Below are 12,871 nucleotides of genomic sequence, written 5' to 3' on the forward strand. Positions count from 1 at the left end.
CTCCATGGGGAAGAATGTTTAAGAATCTTCTGCATAAGCCAACCAATGGATCCCGCCAGAAGAAAGTAATGCAAAAGGAGTGATGTAATGTAGCCAAGATTTACTTCACAGAGTGAACTAACAGCCATGTTTCCAAATCCAGATTTTTAGTTTTGAACTGCTTTATCCTAAAGCAAAGTCATCTGCAATCCATAACCATAAACTTACTATATGGAAACATTTTTTGTTCTACGTTTATGAACATTAACATAATTAGGACATAAAAACTCATTTTTAACTAAGCCTCAAAGTTACCCTATTACTTATTAAAAATTAGCTTACAGAGAGACAGAAAGAGAAAGTGCACTAACTTTGTGGTTCATTATTTTCCCATAGGTCTCCACCAAGGACTCAGCATAAAAGGGCGTTTCTCCATAAAGCATTTCATACATGCAAACGCCTAGGGACCACCAGTCACACTCGGGCCCATACTTCCCTTTTCCATCTTCCATGGCCTGCAAGATTTCTGGAGAGATGTAGTCTGGTGTTCCAACTGCCACTGAAGATTGGACCTGTGGAAGTTACATTTCCAGGACTAAAATCAACTTTCATCATTACAGACACTGTGCTGTTTGTGGCACTGTGCACATATATATAAATTTAGCCTAGTGTTCTCGTTATAACAGTAACAACTAAACACAACAAAAACGCTTCTAAATTAATGAAGAAATACCTAAGAAATTAAGGCACTACATTAATAGGCATCCTAATAACATACTTTTGCTCAACTCTTACAATTCTTAGGCTTAGAGTTGTTATTAAGTAATTATAGATTAGGTAATCACATATATTAACTCAAATACTTTGTAACACTGTGGCATATGATTAACACACTGGAATTACATTCTAGTCACACCTACTATATACTGTGCAAGTTTAAATATGCTACTAAAATATGATTATATAACTAATTGTATCTTATCCTTATACTAAAGCTTTCGTTTTCGATATAGAGCTCAGAGTCAAAACTGAGAGATTCATAGTTCATCAACAAATACCTACTCAGTACTGATAATGCAGCTAGCTTCTCTTTATTTATTATTTATTACACAGTGAATCTAAGCAAAGTGCAGTCATATTTTGAACCAAGGTTAGTTACATACCAACACCATTACAATTCCATTTTGTTTCACATAAGGCACCTTTTCTCTTTATTAGCACACATTTTAGCAGCTAGCAAAGGACTGAAGAAAAGGTGTTTAGGAATATATTATTCTTTCTAATTTACCGTTCCATCTTCCATCAGTTTCAGACAAGAACCAAAATCTGCTAATCGAATATGTCCGTTCATATCCATCAAAATGTTGTCTGGTTTAATATCCCTGCAAATAAAACACATTTCAGAATTAGTACAAAAATGTATTGCATAACATATAGTCTAAGCATTAAGTCTGCAACACCCTTCTCATTCAAAACCAGCAACAAATCAGTAGATAAAACACAATCACTCATCATATGATGAAATTTGCACCAAGGACATTTCATGACAGGGGCTGTGGATCAAATCATATAATGCCTGTTAATTTTAGTAAGAATTGTGTGGTCAAATTCCTCTCACCTCTCACAGGTAGATAGCAGAATCTTACTTGCCCTGAGCTTTTGTAAGTAAAACTTTTAAATCATCTAAAGAATTTTAGTGAAGAACTCTCAAGTGAAAGACACATGCTTATATTGGAGCTGTAAAACAATCTCTAAGTTCTACTATAGAACAAAGGTCAATGAAACCCTAAAATAATTAATGCATTTTTAAATTTAGTGTCCAACATTTTTCTCTTACGTACATCTCAGGTCACTATGTACATCTGTCATACTTCTGCTGAAATGACCAACAAAGCCATTGTACACACTGTGCAGCTCTGCTTGGCCAAATTCTGCAGCTGCCTCATTCAGGTCATGATATACATGGAAAAATCTTTCTAAGCAGCCAACATAATAAATACTCCTTATTTTGCAAATTTGACTCTTTTTTTTGATCTCATGTTTTACAGATCTCATGTTTTATCTAAGTATACTGAAATACAGATAAAGTATATGCCCCCAGTATGCAACTGCCTAGGACGAAAGCATGTGTGCTCTCTAAGTTACCAGAGGGGCATTTATTGTTCAACTTGCAAACTAGGTTCAAATGTTGAAATTCCTTTTCATTAAAGTACAGTTATTAGAAATATTCATTAAGCTACATTTTTTAAATATATGACATTATTACATTCTTACTCTAACCTCATCTACTATATTCAAAAGGTAAATTACGACTGTATGAATAAAGTACTACGAATACTTTCTCAGTGAACAGTCATTTATAAGACGTAAGATCAAATCCCCTAAAACAAACGAAAAAAACAAGTGAAGCCCTGACTTTGCTTCATTCCCTAACAACTTATAAATAAATGTCATCAATTGCTTTGCAGACAAATTTCAAAATATTCACAAGCTAAGATATTCACATTGCACGAGAGCAAGATTTTATTGGTTTTTTTGTGTTTTTTAATAAAAACTGAGTTATAAACAATGTTTACTGAGAATTTATAATGGCAAAAAAATCAGAACCACACCTTGAACAATATTATAGAAGCAATGGCATGGAGGTGTCGCACTATTATACACTCAGTATGGTAACAGTATGCTGTTTTGAAGCAAAGTACATTCTGAATTTGTGTTAGCCAAAGACAAGTAGGCAGTGGCCCACGCTGAAAACAAATTTTAGTTGCCTTCCAAACGTGCAGAAACATTTACAAAGTAAAAAGCAAACACCACTTAAGAAATCATACTTCCGCATCTCGCAACTGAGCATAAAGACAATTCTTTACAAAGTAAATCATAAAAATTAACCAAGTCCATTCACTAAATAACATTCTTCCACTTGATTTTTGCTGACACTGAATATGCCAAAGAATTGCAACCTCCAGACTGAGATAGTTTTATGTATTTTACATTCACCCACCAAAAACATTGCTTAAACATGTTCCTAAATAAAAACAAACACATGCTATGGAGACCTCTGGAATTGTAACCTCAGTTTAGAACACTTTGCAAAAACATGCACCTAAAAACCAAGTTCCTCTTAGAAGCTGGACCTAGTTCAAGCTAAACAAAAACATGAGTCACCCTTGAGGCTCCATTTATCCATGTTCTATCTTTTAATATATTCCCAAGAGAAATAATAATAATAATCATCATCATACCAACCTCCCTCATTCGATCTCACAAACCAGCAGAAAACATGAAAAATCTCACTCTGTTGTCAACACTGCAAAAACAAACGTGCAAACAACACTGAAAGCACTCAGAGGAACAAGTATTTCTTGCAAAGCGAAGTTTGTAAGGCTCAGTAATAACTTCATGAGAACAATTTTTATAGTTAAGGAAAAAAAGAGACCAACTTAATGCATACAAATTCTTTTCAGCTCTTGTAACAGAAGGTATGGGTTATGAACAACTGTTCTGAATTCAACTGAACTACGTTAATAAAAGACAGTTTGAAAGACAAGAATTGCTGGCACCTGCACAGCAGAGTAGGCTATAAGCAAAGGGAAAGGTAAGAAAATTATGAGCCCCAGAGGGGAACAATGGAAGGGGAGTAATTATTGCCGGTGTAACTGAAGAGTTCAAAGGTGGCGATTATGGGGAAAAATAATGTCATAAAACCCGCATCTCTGCTGAGCCTGCAATTGTTAAATTCCATTAGAATTAGAGTTTTGTTCCACGTTTTTGTTTTGAACGACATTTGATGACTCTCCTTTAGTGATTAAAACTGAGTCTTCTCCTGTTCTAAGCAGAACATGGTCTTCCCTCTTCACACCCACTCCACATTCCCTGGCTTATCCCAGTTTCTTCACTGTATGAACTTGTTCCCTCTTCCCACGCTTCCATCTCATCTGCAGTTTTATTCCTATCATCCTCTGCCTCCTAGACTCACCTCAAAAGTTGAGATGTCCAATCCTCCATGGCCTATCAACCCCAAATCTCCTCCCCTTTTATCTCCTTTGTTCACTCTCAATTTCTTCACTCCCAAGTCCTAGTCTCCCTGCATGTACACATTTAACTAATGTTTTTTCCTCCCATCTCAGTCCTCAGCAGTCAGTATTTCCCCACAGTCACTTCTCAGATTCCCTTCCCATTCCCACTGGCTTCCTATTCCTCTAATCCTTACTATCCTCTTTCCTCATGTCCAATTTTTGTTCTGTTGCACAGGAATCTTCTTTGGCATCAAAAGAGCGAGGACTATTAACAACAAAGAGCCTCCACACTGTCTCTAGTGACTATTTACCAACATCTCCCAAAACTGCAGGGCAAGTCCCTTCATTCTTACAGCTCTGAAACTGCAAACCTACAGCAGAAGGAAACTGAAGAGCATTTAGGGACCAAACTCTGCATATGGTTGTTTGAAACTCATATCAACTGGCATTTGGGGGGGAAATTATAACCTGAACATATCTAGGTGGGGGGCAGAAGAATGAAAATATATCCATGACTCAAGGAAGATTCTCTCTTGGATTTCAATGGTGCTTCCACATCCCAGAGCAGAAGAATTTCTCACAGGGCTTGTAAGAATTATTTTATTCATTTAAAATCTATATAGGAAAAGCATGCATGTTTCTTGATCTTGTTCCTGGAAAGAGATGACACTTACTGCTTCAGGCAGATACTAAGGAAGGAAAATTCCAGACCAAGTAGCTAAAATCTGGCAAAAGTAATGAGCAAATAATGAAGTTACATGGTTTAGTGAATAGACCACTGGGTTGAATCTCCGTAGATAAGAGTTACTGGGCGATTGTGGGCAAACCATTTCAGCATCACTCAACAATAACACTGGTGCTCAGTCAAGCAACTAGTATCATCTGGCTAGAAGGCTATAGAGCACTAATACTCTAATAACCCTATAATTAGTTCACGATAATAAAAGAAAAAGATCTGCTCACTTGAAATATGAAATAATAATTCAGTTTCAAGAAGCATAAGCATTCGGAAGCCATTTTATGAACCAGATTTATAGTGGGAACAAGTACTGAATTAGGGGAAGTGCTCTGACACCACTGTACCCTCTGGAGACCCTGAGTTCTACCAAGTCCCAGACAGTTCAGCCCTACTCTTGAGAGCAGCTTCTGTGGGAAGTCCAATGTGCAAAGGGTTTGGGTTGCCAGAGCTAGACCTGGTACAAATCAAGCTAGTACAAGTTCTTCAAATGTACTCCACAGTGAATTAAGGGGACACGGGTACGCAGCATACCCAAAGAAATACAAACCTTCCTTAAATCAACCTTTTTGTAGCATTGCCACCTGAGGATGTGAACTGAGCAAAGACTGCTGTTCTGCTTTTCTTTGAATGAGTGATATACCAGCACCAAAGGAGCTAGAAGTCTGGACCAAATAAACTTCTTTAAAAACAGGTATTTCCATTTAAACCATGACTCCAGCACAGAGTACAGGAGTGCCTTCTGTTTTTCTGAGCTGCATTGGCCTTGCCTGTAGGAGAAAATCAGCACTGCATAGCAGCTTGGATAAAGGGATGCTCTTTGTATTTGTTTTGCAGACTTTCATTATTTGCTTCTGTTCATCTGGAGAATGTTACAGGAATAAACAGTCTGTGTGATACTGGAAACATCACTTGCACAGAAAATGAGTGGGGAAGCTTATGAAAAAATTTTGAAAAATCTTTAATGAATCATTTTTCATAATGCTTCTTGGTTTAATTTGTGGAGCTGTTCTTCAGATTGGCATGTTTACCCAGATGACTTCACTCACCTCTCTTTAAAACAGTTTACTTTCTTAAGCCATAATTAAAACCCAAACATTTTACATACTAACTGTGTTAATATAAACAACATTTTGAAATGGCACTACAGCAGACATCTGGATTATTGCTATTCATTTTGATTTTTCTGTTAATGAGCCAGAGTAGAATTTCATTTGTTCAGTAAGACTCGAGAAAAAGTACTCCCTCTGAGACGTGCTAAATCCATAGCACATTCCAGCTGTAAAACAAACTAAAAAGAATTTTTAATACATGTGAATGTGTTTTTTTCCTGGATTCATTTCTGATACTAAACGAAACTTCAGGAATCGTGAGGTCTTGCATATTGAAATTTGGACTAGACAACCTCCTTACGTTCCTTCCAACTTGAATTATCTGATCATCTTATGGTTTCAAAGTACACCTAAGGTTCATCTATGTCATTCTTTGAATCATTGAATCAATGTTATTCACTTATTTGCAAGACCACATGGAGTTCCTCAGGTCTACAGCACAGGAAGCAGCAGATTCCAGAAGAATCTTAAGTTAATTTTGTTTCATGGGCAGCCTCATGGAGGCAGGGGACTAGACAAACAGAAAGGAAGATACATCAAAAACAGAGTGACATTTAATGCAAGAACTGTAACACAATGATTAAGCAGCAGTCGTGTCAGACATTACCAAAGATTATGCCAACGGACCAACTCACAGGCCCACATATTTAAGTTTACACAATAAAAACCCTTCTGGCATTGAAGAGTTCGTGACCAAGAGAAGGGATCCCTCTTCTTGGTAACTGTACAGTTATGACACAGAGTGTGCTCACTTTGGTTATTAATTTGTAGTGTATTTTTTCTTTTTTTCAAAACAAAAATGATCAGGCAGAAAGGGAGGAAAAGGTGAGTCCTTCTCTGTAACTAATATCAACAAAAGGTGGCCAGATGGTGCAAGGGGACACCTCTCAATATGTCCTCATTGGAATAAACATTTCAGATGGTAATGCACTGTCCTCATGTACACAGCTGAGCTCTTAAAAAAGCAGCAGAACTGGAATGACAATAAAGGGGCTGATGTGGTTCTAAATTCAACAACTGCAATGTGAGCTGAGCCTGAGAAAGAAAGGGACCTGTCTGAAATCAAAGGAGCAATTTGATAGCTGAGCTACCAGTTTATTTTAGCCCACTGGATAAGAAAGGGATAATTTGGAGAACAAATTTTTATTTCTAATGTTAATATTAGAAAAGCATGGAAATCAATTAATTTTCCTGAACAGGTCACATGCCCCAAGACATGCTGTTCTTGAATAGTAAAGAACAAAGGGAATAGCTTACATTAAATTATTTTTCAGTGAAATCTTCACATGAACAGTATTTTTTAATGCTACCAATGCAAATTAAAATACCAGCAGATGAGAAATATAAATTTGTTTCAGGTATAACTGCTGGCACAGAGAAACTGATCCAGACAACTTATTACTAATTGAGAATTTCACAGCACATTATTTTCTCATTATACATGCAAGAGCATTCCCCAAAAGTATAAATCAAACGGTTAAAAGCAGACATCAATGGTTATAATTATCCACTCTTACAACAAGAAATGTTATCCTTTGCCAAGTTACCTACTCTAAAAAAACATAACCAAAATCTTACTGCCAGAATGCCTGGACTTTTCATTCAAAGTTCCTTCAGAACACAGGATTATCCTTAGTCAGGACAGAAGTTTGGCAAACTGTTTATTTTACTCCCTTCTGTTGTTTCAGACAGACTTTTCTTCCACACTCCTTCTCACACAGAAATGCTACATCCATAATAAAAAAATGAAGACATTTGGTTTTGGCAGTGTTCCAATGAAAGGAGAAAATCTGGTGTCTGTGAAGTTTTTATTAAGCTATTCAGTGATGCCATATTGACAGCCCGCTTAAGATATGTCGAGTGAAACAGCTGGTGAACTTCGATCAAGAATGCTAGTCAATTGATGCATTTTTTTCAGTCAAACCTACAGGCATTAATGTCCAGGAGCTTATTTGTATTTTCCATTACACTGTACTGGGTTATATCAAAGTCAAAATTGCCATATTCTGCCAGCTAAAGTTTATCTGAATTCTAGTGAGGAAAAACTAGAAATAGGCTCCATCTGGCAGAAAGACCGATGTGCAATGAGCCAAATTAGATTTGGACAGTCGGCAGTTATTCTTTAGTAATCCCAATAAGATAGGCTGCACAAGATAGCAGCATGAGAAAACTGGAATATGTTGTACCTCATTAACTGCGCCTCTTATCAAGACTCTACGGTGCCTTCTCCTAAACAGACACTCCTCCGCTTTTGGGTGGAATCCAAAAGGCGCATATTTCAATTGAATTCAAAATCATTTAAATAACTTTGATCACAACCTTATTATTTACATAGCACCCAAACAGTTGCATCATGTTTGTATATTAAACAAAACCTGCTTCATATAAAGCTGACAAACTAAAGCTTGCAACTGAAAAATATGTAGTAGCCTTGCATATAGCCTTGAAGTCAATAGGAATAGGTAAAGACTAAACACTTCAGGATTTGAGCCTTAATAAGCAAAGCAACTACATGGAAAAAATAAATGTTATAAACAATCTTATTTTAAAATTACAATGAGGAGGTTCAACTTTTTTTTTTCTTAAACAGTGTCTTAATACTGCAAAACTCCCTTGTTTTCTCATTAACTCTTGATAATAAATCATTATGTATGTGTTGTTCCAGGAACACCCAGTAATTCACCTCTACTAAAAGAATCTCGCTACTCTCAGCAGCAGGAGATTCATCTAAATCTCATTAAAGTCAGTGGACAGACTCCCATCAATTACTAAGAAACATCAACCAAACCAAGATAATAAAGGTTCTAGATCTGTGATATAGCCATTATTTATTGATCGGTGTGTGCAATTTTATATTTATACTGTTACACATCCTAACCAAGTTTTATTCCTAGTAATATTACAAAACCAAATGAAAGACAACACAGAAATCAAGGTTTCATGTACTAAAAGCAGTACATGTGCTACATCACATACAGAATCAAGTATTGAATCCAAACTTACTTAGTTTCAGACTATACATTCTGTCAAAGTGTACTTTTTTAATCCCTAATGCAGCTTGAGAGAAATAACTTCTCTGTCCACTAAAAAGAAGGTAATCACATTCTTCTTCTACGACAAAGAACTTGCACCACAGACGTGAAGTATACAACGCAAAAAAGACTAAGGCGAATTGTTATCCACATTGAGCGTGGGCAACACAAGAAGTAATGAATTTAAATCCCAATGAAAGATACTTAGATGAGACATTAGAAAACACTTTTGTAATAACGACAGTAGGCCACTGGTACAAATTGTTTAGGGAAATTTCACCATCTCCATCACTGTATTTTTTTAAGGACTGGTTAGACAAACATCTGCCAAGAGTGGTTTAGCTATAGTTTGATCTTGCCTTGCAGCAGAAGAAAAGTATTAGCTGACCTCTCCAAGTCCTCTCCCAGTCCTTTTCTTTACAGTTCCATACTGCTCTTTAATTTCTGCCACTCAGACAAGTATTCTGGACACAACACAGTATTTACCTTATGGTATCCGATGTTCTTTATGAATTTCAAATGCTAATAAAGGAAATAATAACAAACAACAGGGAATAAGTACATCAGCCAACACATATATATCTTGAGTTTGTTCAGGCACTGGTATTCATTCCTGAACACTTGAACTGACTGCAGTTATTGGCTTATAAATATATGCTCCACCACATCATATTATAATGTCCTAGAATTAATTTACCTTAGAAAAATGTCCCCCTGTGGCCTTTGTGCATATGTATTTGCTTTCAAATAATGGCTCTCTCAAATATGATAACACTTCTAAAACAAGGATAATTATTTTTAAAAGCTACTTATATCCAATTTTTTTCCCTTCTTTTAAAAAAAATAAGTACAAGGAGTGATTTGAAAAATTCTTTTTGATAAGTGCTTGGCAGCTACATACTCCCTGTAGCTATTGTCTTTCATCTAAAATGCTAATCAACTGACAGAACCAGATATCTTATGGAGAAAACCCTCACATCCAGGCTAGTCCCCTCATGCAGTATTTTGAAGAGATGTCAGGGCAAAGTCACTTGTGATATCTAAGGATTATTTCTATTGTCTTGTCAGTTTTACAGTCTGAAACCAGGAACACACTGTGTCATTTTATAACCATTTTAAATTTAGTACCTTACAATGCTGATTTACAGATGTCATTTTAAACACCTACGAAATAAAAATAAAAGAGTTAGAATCATAGAATCATACAGGTTGGAAAAGACCTCTAAGATCATCGTGTCCAACCATCAACCCAACACACCATGCCCACTAAACCATGCCCCTAAGGGCCTCATCTACACGTCTTTTAAATACTTCCAGGGATGGTGACTCCACCACTTCCCTGGGCAGCCTGTTCCAAGGCCTGACCACTCTTGCAGTAAAGAAATTTCTCCTAATGTCCAGTCTAAACCTCCCTTGGCGCAACTTGAGGCCATTTCCTCCCGTCCTATCGCTGGTTACTTGGGAGAAGAGACCAACCCCCACCTCGCTACAGCCTCCTGTCAGGCAGTTGTAGAGCGCGATGAGGTCTCCCCTCAGCCTCCTCTTCTCCAGGCTAAACGACCCCAGTTCCCTCAGCCGCTCCTCATAAGGCTTGTGCTCCAGGCCCTTCACCAGCTTCATTGCCCTTCTCTGGACACGCTCCAGCACCTCCATGTCCTTCTTGTAGTGAGGGGTCCAAAACTGAACACAGTATTCGAGGTGCGGCCTCACTAGTGCTGAGTACAGGGGCACGATCACCTCCCTACTCCTGCTGGCCACACTATTCCTAATACAGGCCAGGATGCCGTTGGCCTTCTTGGCCACCTGAGCACACTGCCGGCTCATGTTCAGCCGGCTGTCAATCAGCACCCCCAGGTCCTTTTCCTCCAGGCAGCTTTCCAGCCACTCTTCCCCAAGCCTGTAGCGTTGCCTGGGGTTGTTGTGGCCGAAGTGCAGGACCCGGCATTAGTTGTAGACATTATCAGAAAGACAATTCCTTATGGCAAACAATCATGGACATATCGGAAAGTCTGATATCCAACACATCCTGAAATTGGTAAAAGTTGCAAAAAATAAAATAAAGGAAGTTAATTGAAATAGTCTGACTACCAAACATTGGAACCATCAAAAAACAAATGAAAAACCCAAAAAATAAACTGGCCTCTTACAGTAGAACAAGAATATAAAAGCTGGTAACTTTCCTCAGGGTTGTCTCATACCTGAGTTATTCACATTAGACCAAAAAACTTGTAGAGACTCAAATATAAAATTGGGCACACATAAAGAATTGAATATTTGAGTGTTTAATAATGCATTGATCTTGAACAGAATAGTACTGTTTAGTAAAAATTCATGCATAAAAACATGAGAGCCTTGTACTGTATTTCTTTTCAGGTAATTTTAATCGTTTCAGATAGCTATTTATGATGGTCTCTCAGGATGCAAAATATTGGAGGTACAAGCATTAAAGTTTTGAAGGATGTGCAAACAAAAGATGGGAGAAACAAAACAGGAATGTTTTTTATTTTTTTTAGAAACAAAAGCCAATTTGAAAAACAAGCATTTGGTTTGAGAAGTCCAAACATCAGCATAGGAAATCAGTAAAAATTGCTACTAACTGAATGCAATTTGTAAAACTCAAGAGGGAGACAATGCTCAGAAAATGAGGTAAATATTCTTACATGAAACAAGACAAGTTGTACCATAACTACAGAACAATACTCTAAAGGTGTGGAGGTACTATGCCATTCATTGATCAAAGTCAAACCAGAATTATGGTTAATTTGAAAGGACTACTCAAAATCCAACTGGACATGGCGCTTGGCAATCTGCTCTTATTGACCCGGCTCTGAGCAGGAGGGTTGGACTAGTTGATATCAAGAGGTCCCTTCCAACCTCAACCATCCTGTGATTCTGGAATTATGATTAGAGCTGCCTTTTCAATTTTCTTTCAATAATAACATTCTGGTTATATTGTATCAAAGCTCCCCAACTCTAATTCTGAAATGCAGTAACACCAAGATACTACCCATTCAGTTGTAGCAGCATATATACTTCTGAGTTCCTGTGGCTCAAGACAGAATGCGTCTTTAGCCTTAGTGTTAATAATGTGCCTGTTTTTGCACTGGAAATTGCAGTTCATAAAACAAAAATTGGCAAAGTCTCTCAACTCTACAAGGATATGACAAGTAAAATCACAAAATTGCCATGATCATTTCTTGACATTTAGTAGTAGTTAGGCTTACAAAATTTGGTAAAATGAAAAACTTCCTTTCCTGCTCTAAAGCCCAACGAATAGAAAGCCCCTATTTATCCCAAAACGCTTGGCAATCAAGGTTAGTCTTTGACGTTGCTGACACTGTTAAGATAATAAATGCTGACAAGATTGGCCTCAAGCCATTAGAGGAGTCGCCATCCACACCACTGCTCCTTCACACAGGTTTTTTCTGCGTAAGAAATCCTGGCTATCAGAGGAGACTCATCTCCTCATAAGAACGGCTTCAGCACACGAGTCTGCGGCTACGGCAGAGCACAGCGTACAAGTCTGCTCCTTGTGTCTCAGAAGCATGGTAACCACCATAGCTCTGTTGCCCCAAAGCAGCGTCTTTCTTTCACATACCAATTTCAAGAAGAGTTTACACTTACTGCCAGATAACGTTAAAGGATCAGCTAGCTGGTTTATTCTGTTGAAATATAACTTCATCATATAGTTTACCTCTCACATCAGGAGCCTCAGCTACAGTCACAGCTTCCCTTAATGTCTCTTGCTTTTCTTAACTGAGGACTCCATGCTCATCCTTACTCTCTAGTTAATCATACTGAAACTGACTGTACAACAATTTTGAACTTAACAAGCAAAGGAAGACAAGGATTTTTTTTTTTTCTTTTTTAAACCAACAGCAGCAAGGCAAGGTTTACAGTAAGACTTTTAGGTGGTAAAATATATATGGAATTTGCTGAAGATGCAAACTAGGCACTATTCTGGCCTGGACTATTTATCTGAACTTCATATTCCAG

General features: G+C 37.4%; 1 protein-coding gene across 1 annotated transcript in view; it reads right to left on the bottom strand.

Annotated features, from left to right (window-relative positions):
* Positions 1 to 12,871, bottom strand: part of CDC42BPA (CDC42 binding protein kinase alpha) — a 192,187-nt gene that overhangs the window by 81,891 nt on the left and 97,425 nt on the right. The window contains exons 7-8 of the mRNA XM_075147264.1: positions 1,268 to 1,361; positions 351 to 551 (exon numbers count right to left, since the gene is read on the bottom strand). Coding sequence (XP_075003365.1) covers positions 351 to 551; positions 1,268 to 1,361 — 295 coding nt within the window. The remainder of the gene's footprint in view (positions 1 to 350; positions 552 to 1,267; positions 1,362 to 12,871) is intronic.

The sequence above is a fragment of the Calonectris borealis genome, chromosome 3 (genome assembly GCF_964195595.1).
Source record: "Calonectris borealis chromosome 3, bCalBor7.hap1.2, whole genome shotgun sequence".
Taxonomy (NCBI): Eukaryota; Metazoa; Chordata; class Aves; order Procellariiformes; family Procellariidae; genus Calonectris; species Calonectris borealis.